Below are 13,232 nucleotides of genomic sequence, written 5' to 3' on the forward strand. Positions count from 1 at the left end.
GATGGCCTCGTATGATGCCACCCTCCTTCCCAGGACTCGAGTGCAGTGATGCACTGACACCTGTTTTGGTTTTAATAGATTCCTGACCAGTGTCATGAGCTCCTGAGCTCTCTCTATCGGGAGATAAACCATTTTCTGGTCTGTGTCTAGGATCGTGACTAGGAGAGGCAGATGAGCTGTAGGAACCAACTGCGACTTTGGAATATATAGAATCCAGCCGTGTTGCCGTTACACTTCCAGAGAAAGTGATACGCTGTTCAGCAACTGCTCTCTTGATCTCGCTTGTATGAGGAGATCGTCCAAGTACGTGATAATAGTGACACCTTGCTTCCGCAGGAGCACAATCATATCCGCCATTACCTTGGTTATGACAATCCCGTACCGCAATTCTGAGGTACGCCTAATGAGGTGGATAAATGGGGACATGAAGGTATGCATCCCTTATGACCCGATTCACGATAAAGTCTCCCTCTTTTTAGGCTTGCCCTGACCGCTCATAGCGATTCCATCTTGAACTTGAACCTTCTCAGGTATATGTTCAGGGATTTTTAATTCAATATGGGTCTGACCGAACCGTCTGGTTTCGGGATTACAACATGGTCGAATAATAACACCCTCTTGTTAAAGGAGGGGACCCTTGACCACCACCTGTTAGAGATACAATTTGTGAATTGCAGTTAACACTGGCTCCCCCACTTGGGGGGAAGCCCGCAGGGCCGTCGGTGAGGGGGCATCTTCTCACAGTCCAGCTTGTATCCCTGAGACACAATATCTATTGCCCAGGGACCTAACAGGGAGTGAACCCACTTGTGGCTGAACTTACGAAGGCGTGTCCCCACCGGGCCTAGCTCCGCCTGTGGAGCCCCAGCGGCATAGGTGGATTTTTTTGTAGGGGCCGGGGAGGACTTCTGTTCCTGGGAACTAGCTGTGTTGATCCCAGCTCTGACAAGAAAGGACGCACCTCAGACTTTCTTGTTTCTTTATTCGAAAGGCTGCATTTAATAATGCTGTGCTTTCTTAGGCTGTGCAGGAATATAAGGCAAACTAGCAGAATTACCAGCTATAGCTGTGGAGACCAGGCCCGAGAACCCTTCTCCACACAATCCTCAGCCTTCCATATGCCTCTTAGTCGGCATCATCTGTCCAATGCACATTCTACAGGACACGTCAAGCAGAGATCGACATAGCTTTGACTCTAGGACCCAGTATACTCATGTCTCTTTGGGCATGCTTTATAACTATATATCTATCACTTAAGACAGCATCTTTAATATATTTACTAGGGTCTCAATCTCTGCTGATAAGGTACCTGTCCACGCTGCCACAGCGCTATAAACCCATGCCGACACAATCGCCAGTCTGGGTAGTATACTAGAATGTGCACGCTATCTGCAGGATCCCTGAGAATAGCTTGTGCTACCTTCTGTGCAAACAGGACACCCTAGGGGAAGATTCTCAACACATCCTGGCCCTAGTAGGGAAAGGATACAGCCTGAGAATTCTCTTGTGGGAAGCTGCCGTCTCTTGTCTGGAGATTCCCGCTCTTTTTCCTCATGAGAGGAGGGAAATTTACCTCAGCATTCTTCCCCTTAAACATGTGTACTCTCGTGTCAGGGACAGATGAGTCATCAGTGATATGCAAATCATCTTTTATTTCAATATCATATATTGAATACCTTCTAGCCATCTTGGCTGTAACTTTGCATTATCGTAGTCGACAGTGGAGTTAAACTCCGTGTCGATACCAGTGTTTGTTATTTTGGATAGTGAGCATTGTGAGACTCTGAAGGTCTCTGTGACATAGGGACAGACATGGGTAGATTTCCTGTCTGTTCCCTAACCATTTGTGCAATAAATTCACCTTAGCACTTACACATATCCAAACAGGTGTCGGCATTGTCGACGGAGACACCCTCTCACACACATATCCGCTCTATCACCTCCTTAGAGGAGCCTTTTACCTCAGACATGTCGACACACGCGTACCGACACACCACACACACAGGGGATGCTCTATTTGAAGACAGTTCCCCCACAAGGCCCTTTGGAGAGACAGAGAGAGAATATGCCAGCACACACCCCAGCGCTATATAACCCAGGAATTACACTACAACTCAGTGTTTACCCAGTAGCTGCTGTATATACAATTTTTGCGCCTAAATTTATGTGCCCCCCCCCTCTCTTTTCACCCTTTGTGTACCAGGATACTGCAGGGGAGAGCCTGGGGAGCTTCCTTCCAGCGGAGCTGTGAAGAGAAAATGGCGCTGGTGTGCAGAGGATGAAGGCCCCGCCCCCTCAGCGGCGGGCTTCTGTCCTGTTTCTGACTAAAAATGGCGGGGGTTTTACACATATACAGTCGCAGACTGTATTATGTGTATTTTTATGCCAAAAGTATTTTTATTGCTGCCCAGGGCGCCCCCCCCCCAGCGCCCTGCACCCTACAGTGACCGGAGTGTGTGGTGTGCTGTGGGAGCAATGACGCACAGCTGCGGTGCTGTGCGCTACCTTAATGAACACAGGAGTCTTCTGCCGCCGATTTCATCCCTTCTCTTCGGTCTTCTGGCTCTGCAAGGGGGACGGCGGCGTGGCTCCGGGAACGGACGATCGAGGTCAGGCCCTGTGTTCGAACCCTCTGGAGCTAATGGTGTCCAGTAGCCTAAGAAGCACAAGCTAGCTGCAAGCAGGTAGGTTTGCTTCTCTCCCCTCAGTCCCACGTAGCAGTGAGTCTGTTGCCAGCAGATCTCACTGAAAATAAAAAACCTAACAAATACTTTCTTTCTAGCAAGCTCAGGAGAGCCCACTAGGAGCACCCAGCTCTGGCCGGGCACAGATTCTAACTGAGGTCTGGAGGAGGGGCATAGAGGGAGGAGCCAGTGCACACCAGATAGTACCTAATCTTTATTTTAGAGTGCCCAGTCTCATGCGGAGCCCGTCTATTCCCCATGGTCCTTACGGAGTTCCCAGCATCCACTAGGACGTCAGAGAAATTAATGATAATACAGGTTGAGTATCCCATATCCAAATATTCCGAAATACGGAATATTCCGAAACACGGACTTTTTTGAGTGAGAGTGAGATAGTGAAACCTTTGTTTTCTGATGGCTCAATGTACACAAACTTTGTTTAATACACAAAGTTATTAAAAATATTGTATTAAATGACCTTCAGGCTGTGTGTATAAGGTGTATATGAAACAAATGAATTGTGTGAATGTACACACACTTTGTTTAATGCACAAAGTTATAAAAAATATTGGCTAAAATGACCTTCAGGCTGTGTGTATAAGGTGTATATGTAACATAAATGCATTCTGTGCTTAGATTTAGGTCCCATCACCATGATATCTCATTATGGTATGCAATTATTCCAAAATACGGAAAAATCCCATAACCAAAATACCTCTGGTCCCAAGCATTTTGGATAAGGGAGACTCAACCTGTAATAAATAAGATTTTACTTACTGGTAAATCTATTTCTCGTAGTCCCTAGAGGATGCTGGGGACTCCGTAAGGACGATGGGGAGAGACGGGCTCCGCAGGAGACATGGGCACTTTAAGAAAGAATTTAGTTCCTGGTGTGCACTCCCTCTCCGCCCCTCCTCCAGACCTCAGTTAGAGAACTGTGCCCAGAGGAGATGGACAGTACGAGGAAAGGATTTTTGTTAATCCAAGGGCAAGATTCATACCAGCCACACCAATCACACCGTATAACTTGTGATAACAATCCAGTAAACAGTATGACAATACCATAGCATCAGTTCACGCCCGATGCAACAATAACGTAACCCTTATTGAAGCAATAACTATATACAAGTATTGCAGAAGAATTCCGCACTTGGGACGGGGGCCCAGCATCCTCTACGGACTACGAGAAATAGATTTACCGGTAAGTAAAATCTTATTTTCTCTAACGTCCTAGAGTATGCTGGGGACTCCGTAAGGACCATGGGGATTATACCAAAGCTCAAAAAACGGGCGGGAGAGTGCGGATGACTCTGCAGCACCAATTGAGCAAACATGAGGTCCTCCTCAGCCAGGGTATCAAACTTATAGAATTTTGCAAAGGTGTTTGTACCCGACCAAGTAGCAGCTCGACACAGCTGTAGTGCCGAGACCCCTCGGGGGCAGCCGCCCAAGAAGAGCCCACTTTCCTAGTGGAATGGGCCTTGATCGATTTAGGTAACGGCAATCCTGCCATAGAATGCGCCTGCTGAATCGTGTTACAGATCCAGCGAGCAAGAGTCTGCTTTGAAGCAGGGCCGCCAAGCTTGTTGGCTGCATACAGAACAAACAGTGCTTCTGTTTTACGGACTCTAGCCGTCCTGGCTACATAAATTTTCAAAGCCCTGACCACATCAAGGGACTCGGAATCCTCTAAGTCCCGTGTAGCCACAGGCACCACAATGGTTTGGTTCATATGAAAAGATGAAACCACTTTTGGCAGGAACTGAGGACGTGTCCGCAATTCCGCTCTATCCATATGGAAAACCAGATAGGGGCTTTTACGTGATAAAGCCGCTAATTCCGACACTTGCCTAGCCGAAGCCAGGGCTAATAACATGACCACCTTCCAAGTGAGATATTTCAACTCCACCATTTTCAGTGGTTCAAACCAGTGTGACTTTAGGAAGCCCAAGACCACATTAAGGTCCCAAGGCGCCACCGGAGGCACAAACGGAGGCTGAATATGCAGTACTCCCTTAACAAAAGTCTGAACTTCTGGGAGAGAAGCCAATTCTTTTTGAAAGAAAATGGATAGGGCCGAAATCTGGACCTTAATGGAGCCTAAACTGGAGTGGCCCAAATCCACTCCAGTTTGTAGGAAGTGAAGGAAACGGCCCAGATGGAATTCTTCCGTAGGAGCATTCCTGGCCTCACACCAAGAAACATATCTTTGCCATATACGGTGATAATGTTTTGCTGTTACTTCCTACCTAGCCTTTATCAGCGTAGGGATAACCTCCACCGGAATACCTTTTTCCGCTAGGATCCGGCGTTTAACCGCCATGCCGTCAAACGCAGCCGCGGTAAGTATTGGAACAGACAGGGACCCTGTTGCAACAGGTCCAGCCTTAGAGGAAGAGGCCACGGATCTTCCGTGAGCATTTCCTGCAGATCTGGATACCAGGTCCGTCGTGGCCAATCTGGAACGAGGATTGTTCTCACTCCTTTTCTTCTTACTATTCTCAACACCTTTGGTATGAGAGGAAGAGGAGGAAATACATAGACGGACCGGAACACCCACGGTGTCACGAGGGCGTCTACCGCTACTGCCTGAGGGTCTCTTGACCTGGAGCAATACCTCTGCAGCTTTTTGTTGAGGCGGGACGCCATCATGTCTATCTGTGTCAGTTCCCACCGACTCACAATCTGTGCGAAGACTTCTGGATGAAGTCCCCACTCTCCCGGGTGTAGGTCGTGTCTGCTGAGGAAGTCTGCTTCCCAGTTGTCCACTCCCGGAATGAACACTGCTGACAGTGCACTTACATGATTCTCCGCCCAGCGAAGAATCCTGGTGGCTTCCGCCATTGCCGCTCTGCTCCTTGTGCCGCCTTTGCGGTTTACATGAGCCACTGCGGTGATGTTGTCTGACTGGATCAGAACTGGTTGGTCGCAAAGTAAGGCGTCCGCTTGACGTAGGGCGTTGCATATGGCCCTTAGTTCCAGGATGTTGATGTGCAGACAAGTCTCTTGACTTGACCAAAGACCCTGGAAATTTCTTCCTTGTGTGACTGCTCCCCAACCGCGGAGGCTTGGGTCCGTGGTCACCAGGATCCAATCCTGAATGCCGAATCTGCGGCCCTCAAGAAGGTGAGCACTCTGCAGCCACCACAAGAGTGACACCCTGGCCCTGGGGGACAGGGTGATCAACCGATGCCTCTGTAGATGTGATCCGGACCACTTGTCCAACAGATCCCATTGGAAAGTCCTCGCATGGAACCTGACAAAGGGAATGGCCTCATATTAGGCCACCATCTTTCCCAGGACTCGAGTGCAATGATGCACGGACACCTGTCTTGTTTTCAAAAGGTTCCTGACCAGAGTCATAAGTTCCTGGGCTTTTTCTATAGGAAGATAAACCCTTTTCTGGGTCGTGTCCAGAATCATGCCCAAGAAGGGCAGATGAGTCGTAGGAACCAACTGCGACTTTGGGATATTGAGAATCCAGCCGTGTTGTTGTAACACTTTCAGTGAAAGAGATACGCTGTTCAGCAACTGCTCTCTTGATCTCGCTTTAATGAGGAGATCGTCCAAGTACGGGATAATTGTGACACCCTGCTTGCGCAGGAGCACCATCATTTCCGCCATTACCTTGGTGAAAATCCTCGGAGCCGTTGAGAGACCAAACGGCAACGTCTGAAATTGGTAATGACAGTCCTGTACCGCAAATCTTAGGTACGCCTGATGAGGTGGATAAATGGGGACATGAAGGTACGCATCCTTTATATCCAGTGACACCATAAAATCCCCCCCTTCCAGGCTGGCGATGACCGCTCTTAGCGATTCCATCTTGAACTTGAACCTCTTCAAGTATAGGTTTAGAGATTTTAAATTCAATATGGGTCTGACCGAACCATCCGGTTTCGGAACCACAAACATGGTCGAATAATACCCCCTTCCCTGTTGAAGGAGGGGAACCTCGACCACCACCTGCTGAAGATACAATTTTTGTATTGCATTTAACACTATCTCCCTCTCTAGGGGGTAAGACGGTAGGGCCGATTTGAAAAACCGGCGAGGAGGCACCTCTTCGAATTCCAGCTTGTAACCCTGAGACACAATTTCTATTGCCCAGGGATCCACCTGGGAGTGAACCCACATGTGGCTGAAATTCCGTAGACGCGCCCCCACTTGCTCCGACTCCGCCAGTGGAGCCCCAGTGTCATGCGGTGGATTTTGCAGAGGCCGGGGAGGACTTCTGTTCCTGGGAACTAGCTGTATTGTGCAGCTTCTTTCCTCTGCCCCTCCCTCTGGCAAGAAAGGACGCACCTCGGACTTTCTTGTTTCTTTGTGAACGAAAAGGACTGCATTTGATAATGCGGTGCTCTCCTAGGCTGTGAGGGAACATAAGGCAAAAAATGTGACTTTCCAGCCGTAGCTGTGGAGACCAGGTCCGATAGACCTTCACCGAACAATTCCTCACCCCTGTAAGGTAAAACCTCCATATGCCGTTTTGAGTCGGCATGACCTGTCCATTGCCGAGTCCACAGGACCCTTCTGGCAGAAATCGACATAGCGTTTATTCTAGAACCCAGCAGACTAATGTCTCTTTGAGCATCTCTCATATAAAGGACAGCGTCTTTAATATGCCCCAGGGTCAATAAAACAGTATCCCTATCTAGGGTATCAAACTCCTCTGATAAGGTATCAGTACATGCCGCTACTGCACTACAGACCCAGGCCGACGCGATTGCGGGTATGAGCAAGGTACCTGAATGTGTATAAATGGACTTCAGGGTACCCTCCTGTTTGCGATAAGCAGCATCCTTGAGGGTAGCCGTATCCTGGGACGGCAGGGCTACCTTTTTGGATAAGCGTGTTAAAGCTTTGTCCACCCTAGGGGAGGATTCCCATCGTAACCTATCCGTTGGCGGGAAAGGATACGCCATAAGAATCCGTTTGGAAATCTGCAGTTTTTTATCTGGAGATTCCCAAGCTTTTTCACATAACTCATTCAGTTCGTGTGAGGGGGGAAAAGTTACCTCAGGTTTCTTTCCCTTATACATATAAACCCTTGTGTCAGGGACAGGGGTTTCCTCTGTGATGTGCAAAACCTCCTTAATTGCTATAATCATATATCGTAGTGATTTAGCCAACTTTGGCTGTAACTTTGCATCATCGTAATCGACACTGGAGTCAGAATCCATGTCGGTATCTGTGTCAACAATTTGGGATAGTGGGCGCTTATGAGACCCTGACGGTCCCTGCGACATAGGATCAGGCACGGATTGAGACCCTGACTGCCCCAATGCATCAGCCTTGTCTAATCTTTTATGCAAAGAATTAACATTATCATTTAAAACCTTCCACATATCCATCCAATCAGGTGTCGGCGCCGTCGGCGGAGACACCACATTAAATTGCTCCCGCTCCTCTCCCACATAGCCTTCCACATCAGACATGTCGACACAAGCGTACCGACACACCACACACACAGGGAATGTCCTTTCTGAAGCCAGTTCCCCACGAGGCCCTTTGGAGAGACAGAGAGAGAGTATGCCAGCACACACCCCAGCGCTATATAACCCAGGAATAACACAGTAACTTAATGTTAACCCAGTAGCTGCTGTTAATATACTTTTTTGCACCTAATTATGTGCCCCCCCTCTCTTTTCAACCCTCTTCTACCGTGTATCAGCAGGGGAGAGCCTGGGGAGCTTCCTCTCAGCGTGCTGTGGAGAAAAAATGGCGCTGGTGAGTGCTGAGGGAGAAGCCCCGCCCCCTCGGCGCCGGGCTTCTGTCCCGCTTAACTTTTATTTCTTTGGCGGGGGCTCCTACATATATACAGTGCCCAGCTGTATATATGTGTTTATTTGCCAGAATGAGGTCCCAAATGCTGCCCAGGGCGCCCGCCCCCCCCCCCCCCCCCCCCCCTGCGCCCTGCACCCTAACAGTGACCGGAGTATGTGTAGGTGTGTGGAGCAATGGCGCACAGCTGCAGTGCTGTTCGTTACCTCCAGTGAAGATCACAAAGTCTTCTGCCGCCTGTGAAGTCTTCTTGCTTCTCATGCTCACCCGGCTTCAGTCTTCCGGCTCTGCGAGGGGGACGGCGGCGCGGCTCTGGGACGGACGGCGAGGGTGAGATCCTGCGTACCGATCCCTCTGGAGCTAATGGTGTCCAGTAGCCTAAGAAGCAGGACCTAGCTTCAGAGAGTAGGGCTGCTTCTCTCCCCTCAGTCCCACGATGCAGGGAGTCTGTTGCCAACAGAGCTCCCTGAAAATAAAAAAACCTAACAAAAAACCTTCTATCAGCAAACTCAGGAGAGCTCACTGAAAAGCACCCAGCTCCTCTGGGCACAGAATCAAACTGAGGTCTGGAGGAGGGGCAGAGACGGAGGAGCCAGTGCACACCAGGAACTAAATTCTTTCTTAAAGTGCCCATGTCTCCTGCGGAGCCCGTCTCTCCCCATGGTCCTTACGGAGTCCCCAGCATCCTCTAGGACGTTAGAGAAAATAAGTTAACTAACTCCCAAAGAACACATATACATGGAAGAAAATGTTGCTACCACCACTCATGTATTGCAATTTGCCCATATAATGGCTATAGGATTCAGATATTTTATATTTGGACATACATGTTCAATCCAATAAACGGACAATCTGATCTGAACAGGATGCTGGTCACGTATGCAGCTCACCACTTCTGTCTCAGTCAGTGCCTTTAGCACAAGCCAGTCATTTAGGATAGAGGGACACATTGTGCAGTGGGTTATAAAAGAAGACATGTGGCTAGCATCAGAGAAGATTGTTTGGAAAGATGGTAGTTTTCTACCCGCCACAGAGGCATAGCATCCATACCTCTCTCTGTGATAGTGTAGCGGAAGGAATGCTGTCATTCTCCATCTTATCCAAAGAACGGACAATTTCTTCAAAGGTTTTTCTGTGCAGTTCTTCATTAACCACTTTTACCTAAAGAGAGAACAGACAAGTAATGAGCATGTACTAGACACTTCCTCTTACATAACCACAGACATTTAATGGTCGGCTAGCTATAGACACTGGGATTCCTAAAAACAAACCGAAACCTTAGCTAAACTGGAGGATTTCAACTTTCTAATGGATAGTTTAATTTCAGCTGCTTTAGGAAAATGCCAATGTATAATTAGTGGCATCACAACGGGGGTGCAGCCCGCACCTGGGTGTCACACACCGAGGGGTAACACCAAAGTGCCGACTACTCTTCACCCAGCTCCTGTCACTGTGAAGGTGCCAGCAACGCACACACACTAATCTCCGGGACCCCCGGAGTGACAAAAAGGGGATTTTATTTACCTACCGGTAAATTATTTTCTCGTAGTCCGTAAGGGATACTGGGAACACTGAATTACGATGCTGTATAGATGGGGTCCAAAGGAGCCGGTGCACTTTAGATTTCTTCAACAGGGTGTGCTGCGTCCTCCCCTCTATGCCCTCCCTCACAGCTCAGTCTAGGAAAACTGTGCCCGAAGGAGAAGACATACTTGAGAGGAGGAAACATAACAAGACAGCGGTGAGCGTAACGAACCAGCAGACAGCAACAGCAAAACTAGCAACTGCTAGTGAAACCAGAAACCAGCAACAGCTGAAAGTAACAACTTCACACAAAAACAATAACTTGCAGGAAAGTGAAGCACAGAGGCAGGCTCCCAGTATCCCCTTATGGACTACGAGAAAAGGATTTACCGGTAGGTAATTAATACCCTCTTTTCTGTATCATCCATAAGGGATACTGGGAACACTGAATTACGATGGGGACGTCCCAAAGATCCCAGAACGGGTGGGAACGTGCTGAGACACCTGCAACACCGTATGTCCAAACTGGACATCATCCGTGGCCAGGGCATCAAACCTGTAGAACTTGACAAACGTGTTTGTCCCCAAACAGGTAGCAGGCCTACATAGTTGCAAAGCCGAGACAATACAGGCAGCCACCCAGGAAGAATCCACAGACCTGGTAGAGTGGGCCTTGACAGACCTAGGAACAGGCAAGGCCGCCGAAGCATAGGTCTGCTGAATAGTAAACCAAATCCAACGGGCGATGGATTGCTTGGAAGCAGGAAGACCCTTCTTGCGAGCATCCTAGAGGATAAACAAGGAATCCGATTTTCGGACAGTCGCAGTCCTCTTGACGTAAATATTCAGGGCTCGCACCACATCCAAGGACTCAGGAAGAAAGGTAGTGGCCAAAGCCGCTGGAACCACAATAGGATGATTCAGGCGGAACGCAGAGACCACCTTCGGCAGAAACTGTTGACGAGTCCTGATCTCTGCCCTGTCTGCATGAAAGACCAGGTAAAGACTCCTACAGGACAAAACACCCAGCTCTGAAACCCGCCTAGCGGAAGGCAAGGCTAAGAGCATCACCATCTTCCACGTGAGGAATTTGTCTTCCACTGACATCAGAGGCTCAAACCAAGAGGACTGTAGGAATGTCAGAACCACGTTGAGATCCCAAGGAGCCGTTAGTGGCACAAAGGTAGGTTGAATATGCAGGACACCCTGCAGGAACGTCTGTACCTCAGGCAGAGCAGCCAATTTCTTCTGGAAGAAGATGGACAAGGCCGAAATCTGAACCTTGATGGAGCCCAACCATAGGCCCATATCCACGCCAGCTTGTAGGAAGCACAAAAAGCCCCCCAGATTGAATTCCGCAGCTGGACATCCTCGGCCCTCACACCAAGAGACATATCGTTTCCAGATATGGTGGTAATGCTTCAACGTGACAGGCTTCCTGGCCTGAACCATGGTGGTAATGACCTTATCCGGAATATCCTTCTTAGCTAGAATGTTCCGTTCGACCACCATGCCGTTAAGCAAAGCTGTTGTAAGTCCGAGTAGACGAACTGCCACTGCTGAAGAAGCTCCTCCCGTAGTGGGAGGGCCCAGGGTTCTTCTACTGCAATGGCCAGAAGATCTGCGTACCAGACTCTTCGAGGTCAGTCGGGAGCAATGAGAATTGCCTGTACCCCCTCTCTTCGGATCCTTTTTAGGATCCGGGGAAGTAAGAGAATTGGAGGAAACAGGTACACTAGCTGGTAATCCCACGGTGCCGTCAGTGTGTCCACTGCTGCTACTAGAGGGTCCCTCATCCTGGAACAATAGTACGGGAGCTTGTTTTTGAGTCGAGAGGCCATCAGATCAATCTGTGGACGTCCCTACAGATGTTATCATCCAGAACACCTGTGGATGTAGGCCCCACTCTCCTAGGTGGAGGTCGTGGCAGCTTAGAAAGTCTGTCTCCCAGTTGTCCACTCCTGGAATGAAAATGGCTGACACCGCCTCCCAGTTGTCTACTCCTGGAATAAAAGTGGACCACCCTTGCAACCCAAAGGAGAATCTTGTATACTTCCCTCATGCAGGCCCTGCTCTTTGTTCCTCCCAGTCAATTGACGTACGCCACCGCCATGGCATTGTCCGACTGAACTTGAATGGCTTGACCTCGGAGCAGATGAGATCCGTGCAGCAGAGCATTGTATATCGCTCTGAGTTCCAGTATGTTTTTCGGAAGGCAGGCCTCGGGTTCCACAACCCGCCCTGGAACTGTGCCCCTTGGATAACAGCGCCCCAGCCCCGAAGGCTGGTGTCCGTGGTCCAGAGAATCCAATCCTGGATCCCGAAGATCCTCCCCACCAAGAGGTTGGTGGGTTGTAACCACCACAGAAGAGAGCTCCTGGCCTGCAGTGACAGACGAATGACTGCAGATGCGAACCCGACCACTTCTTCAGGAGGTTCAGTTGGAAGGTCCTTGCATGAAACCTGCCAAGCGTAATGGCCTCGAAGGAGGCCACCATCTTTCCCCCCAGACGGGTGCAAAGATGTACCGAGACCTTGCATGGTTGTAGAACTGCTCGTACCAACTCATGAAGAGCCTCCGCCTTGTCTGCAGGGAGGAAAACTTTTTGAGCCACCGTGTCCAGGATCATTCCAAGGAACTGGAGGCGATGGGTTGGTTCCAGGTGGGATTTCTGGGAGTCGAGAATCCAACTGTGGTGTGACAACAGGGATGTTGTGCGGCAGATGCTGTCCAGCAGGATTTCCTTTGACCTTGCTTTTATAAGCAGATCGTCCAGGTAGGGGACAATGTTCACCCCCTGAATCCTGAGTTGTAACATCATCTCCGCCATTACCTTGGTGAAAACCCTTGGGGCTGTGGATAAGCCGAAGGGTAGTGCCTGGAACTGGTATTGTTCCTCCATCAGAGCAAACCTGAGGTACATCTGATGAGGCAGCCATATTGGGACATGGAGGTAGGCGTCTTTTATGTCCAGAGAGACCAAGAATTCCCCTTCCTCCAGACCGGAGATCACCGCTCTCAGAGACTCCATTTTGAATTGGAAAACCCTCAGATACGGGTTTAACGATTTGAGGTTCAAAATTGGTCTCACTGGACGATCTGGCTTTGGTATCACAAAAAGGCTGGAATAGTATCCTCAGCCCCGTTGCTGAAGTGGTACAGTGACAATGACCTGGGTCTGGACTAACTTTTGAATGGCATCCCGTAGGGTGAGGCACATGGTTTCTGAAGCCAGTAAA

General features: G+C 49.3%; 1 protein-coding gene across 4 annotated transcripts in view; it reads right to left on the reverse strand.

Annotated features, from left to right (window-relative positions):
• Positions 1-13,232, reverse strand: part of INPP5B (inositol polyphosphate-5-phosphatase B) — a 483,885-nt gene that overhangs the window by 121,917 nt on the left and 348,736 nt on the right. For all 4 annotated transcript variants that reach the window (XM_063954327.1, XM_063954328.1, XM_063954329.1 and 1 more), the window contains one exon: positions 9,519-9,629. In XM_063954327.1, the coding sequence (XP_063810397.1) occupies positions 9,519-9,629 (111 nt within the window). The remainder of the gene's footprint in view (positions 1-9,518; positions 9,630-13,232) is intronic.

Source organism: Pseudophryne corroboree, chromosome 2 (genome assembly GCF_028390025.1).
Source record: "Pseudophryne corroboree isolate aPseCor3 chromosome 2, aPseCor3.hap2, whole genome shotgun sequence".
NCBI classification, from domain to species: Eukaryota; Metazoa; Chordata; class Amphibia; order Anura; family Myobatrachidae; genus Pseudophryne; species Pseudophryne corroboree.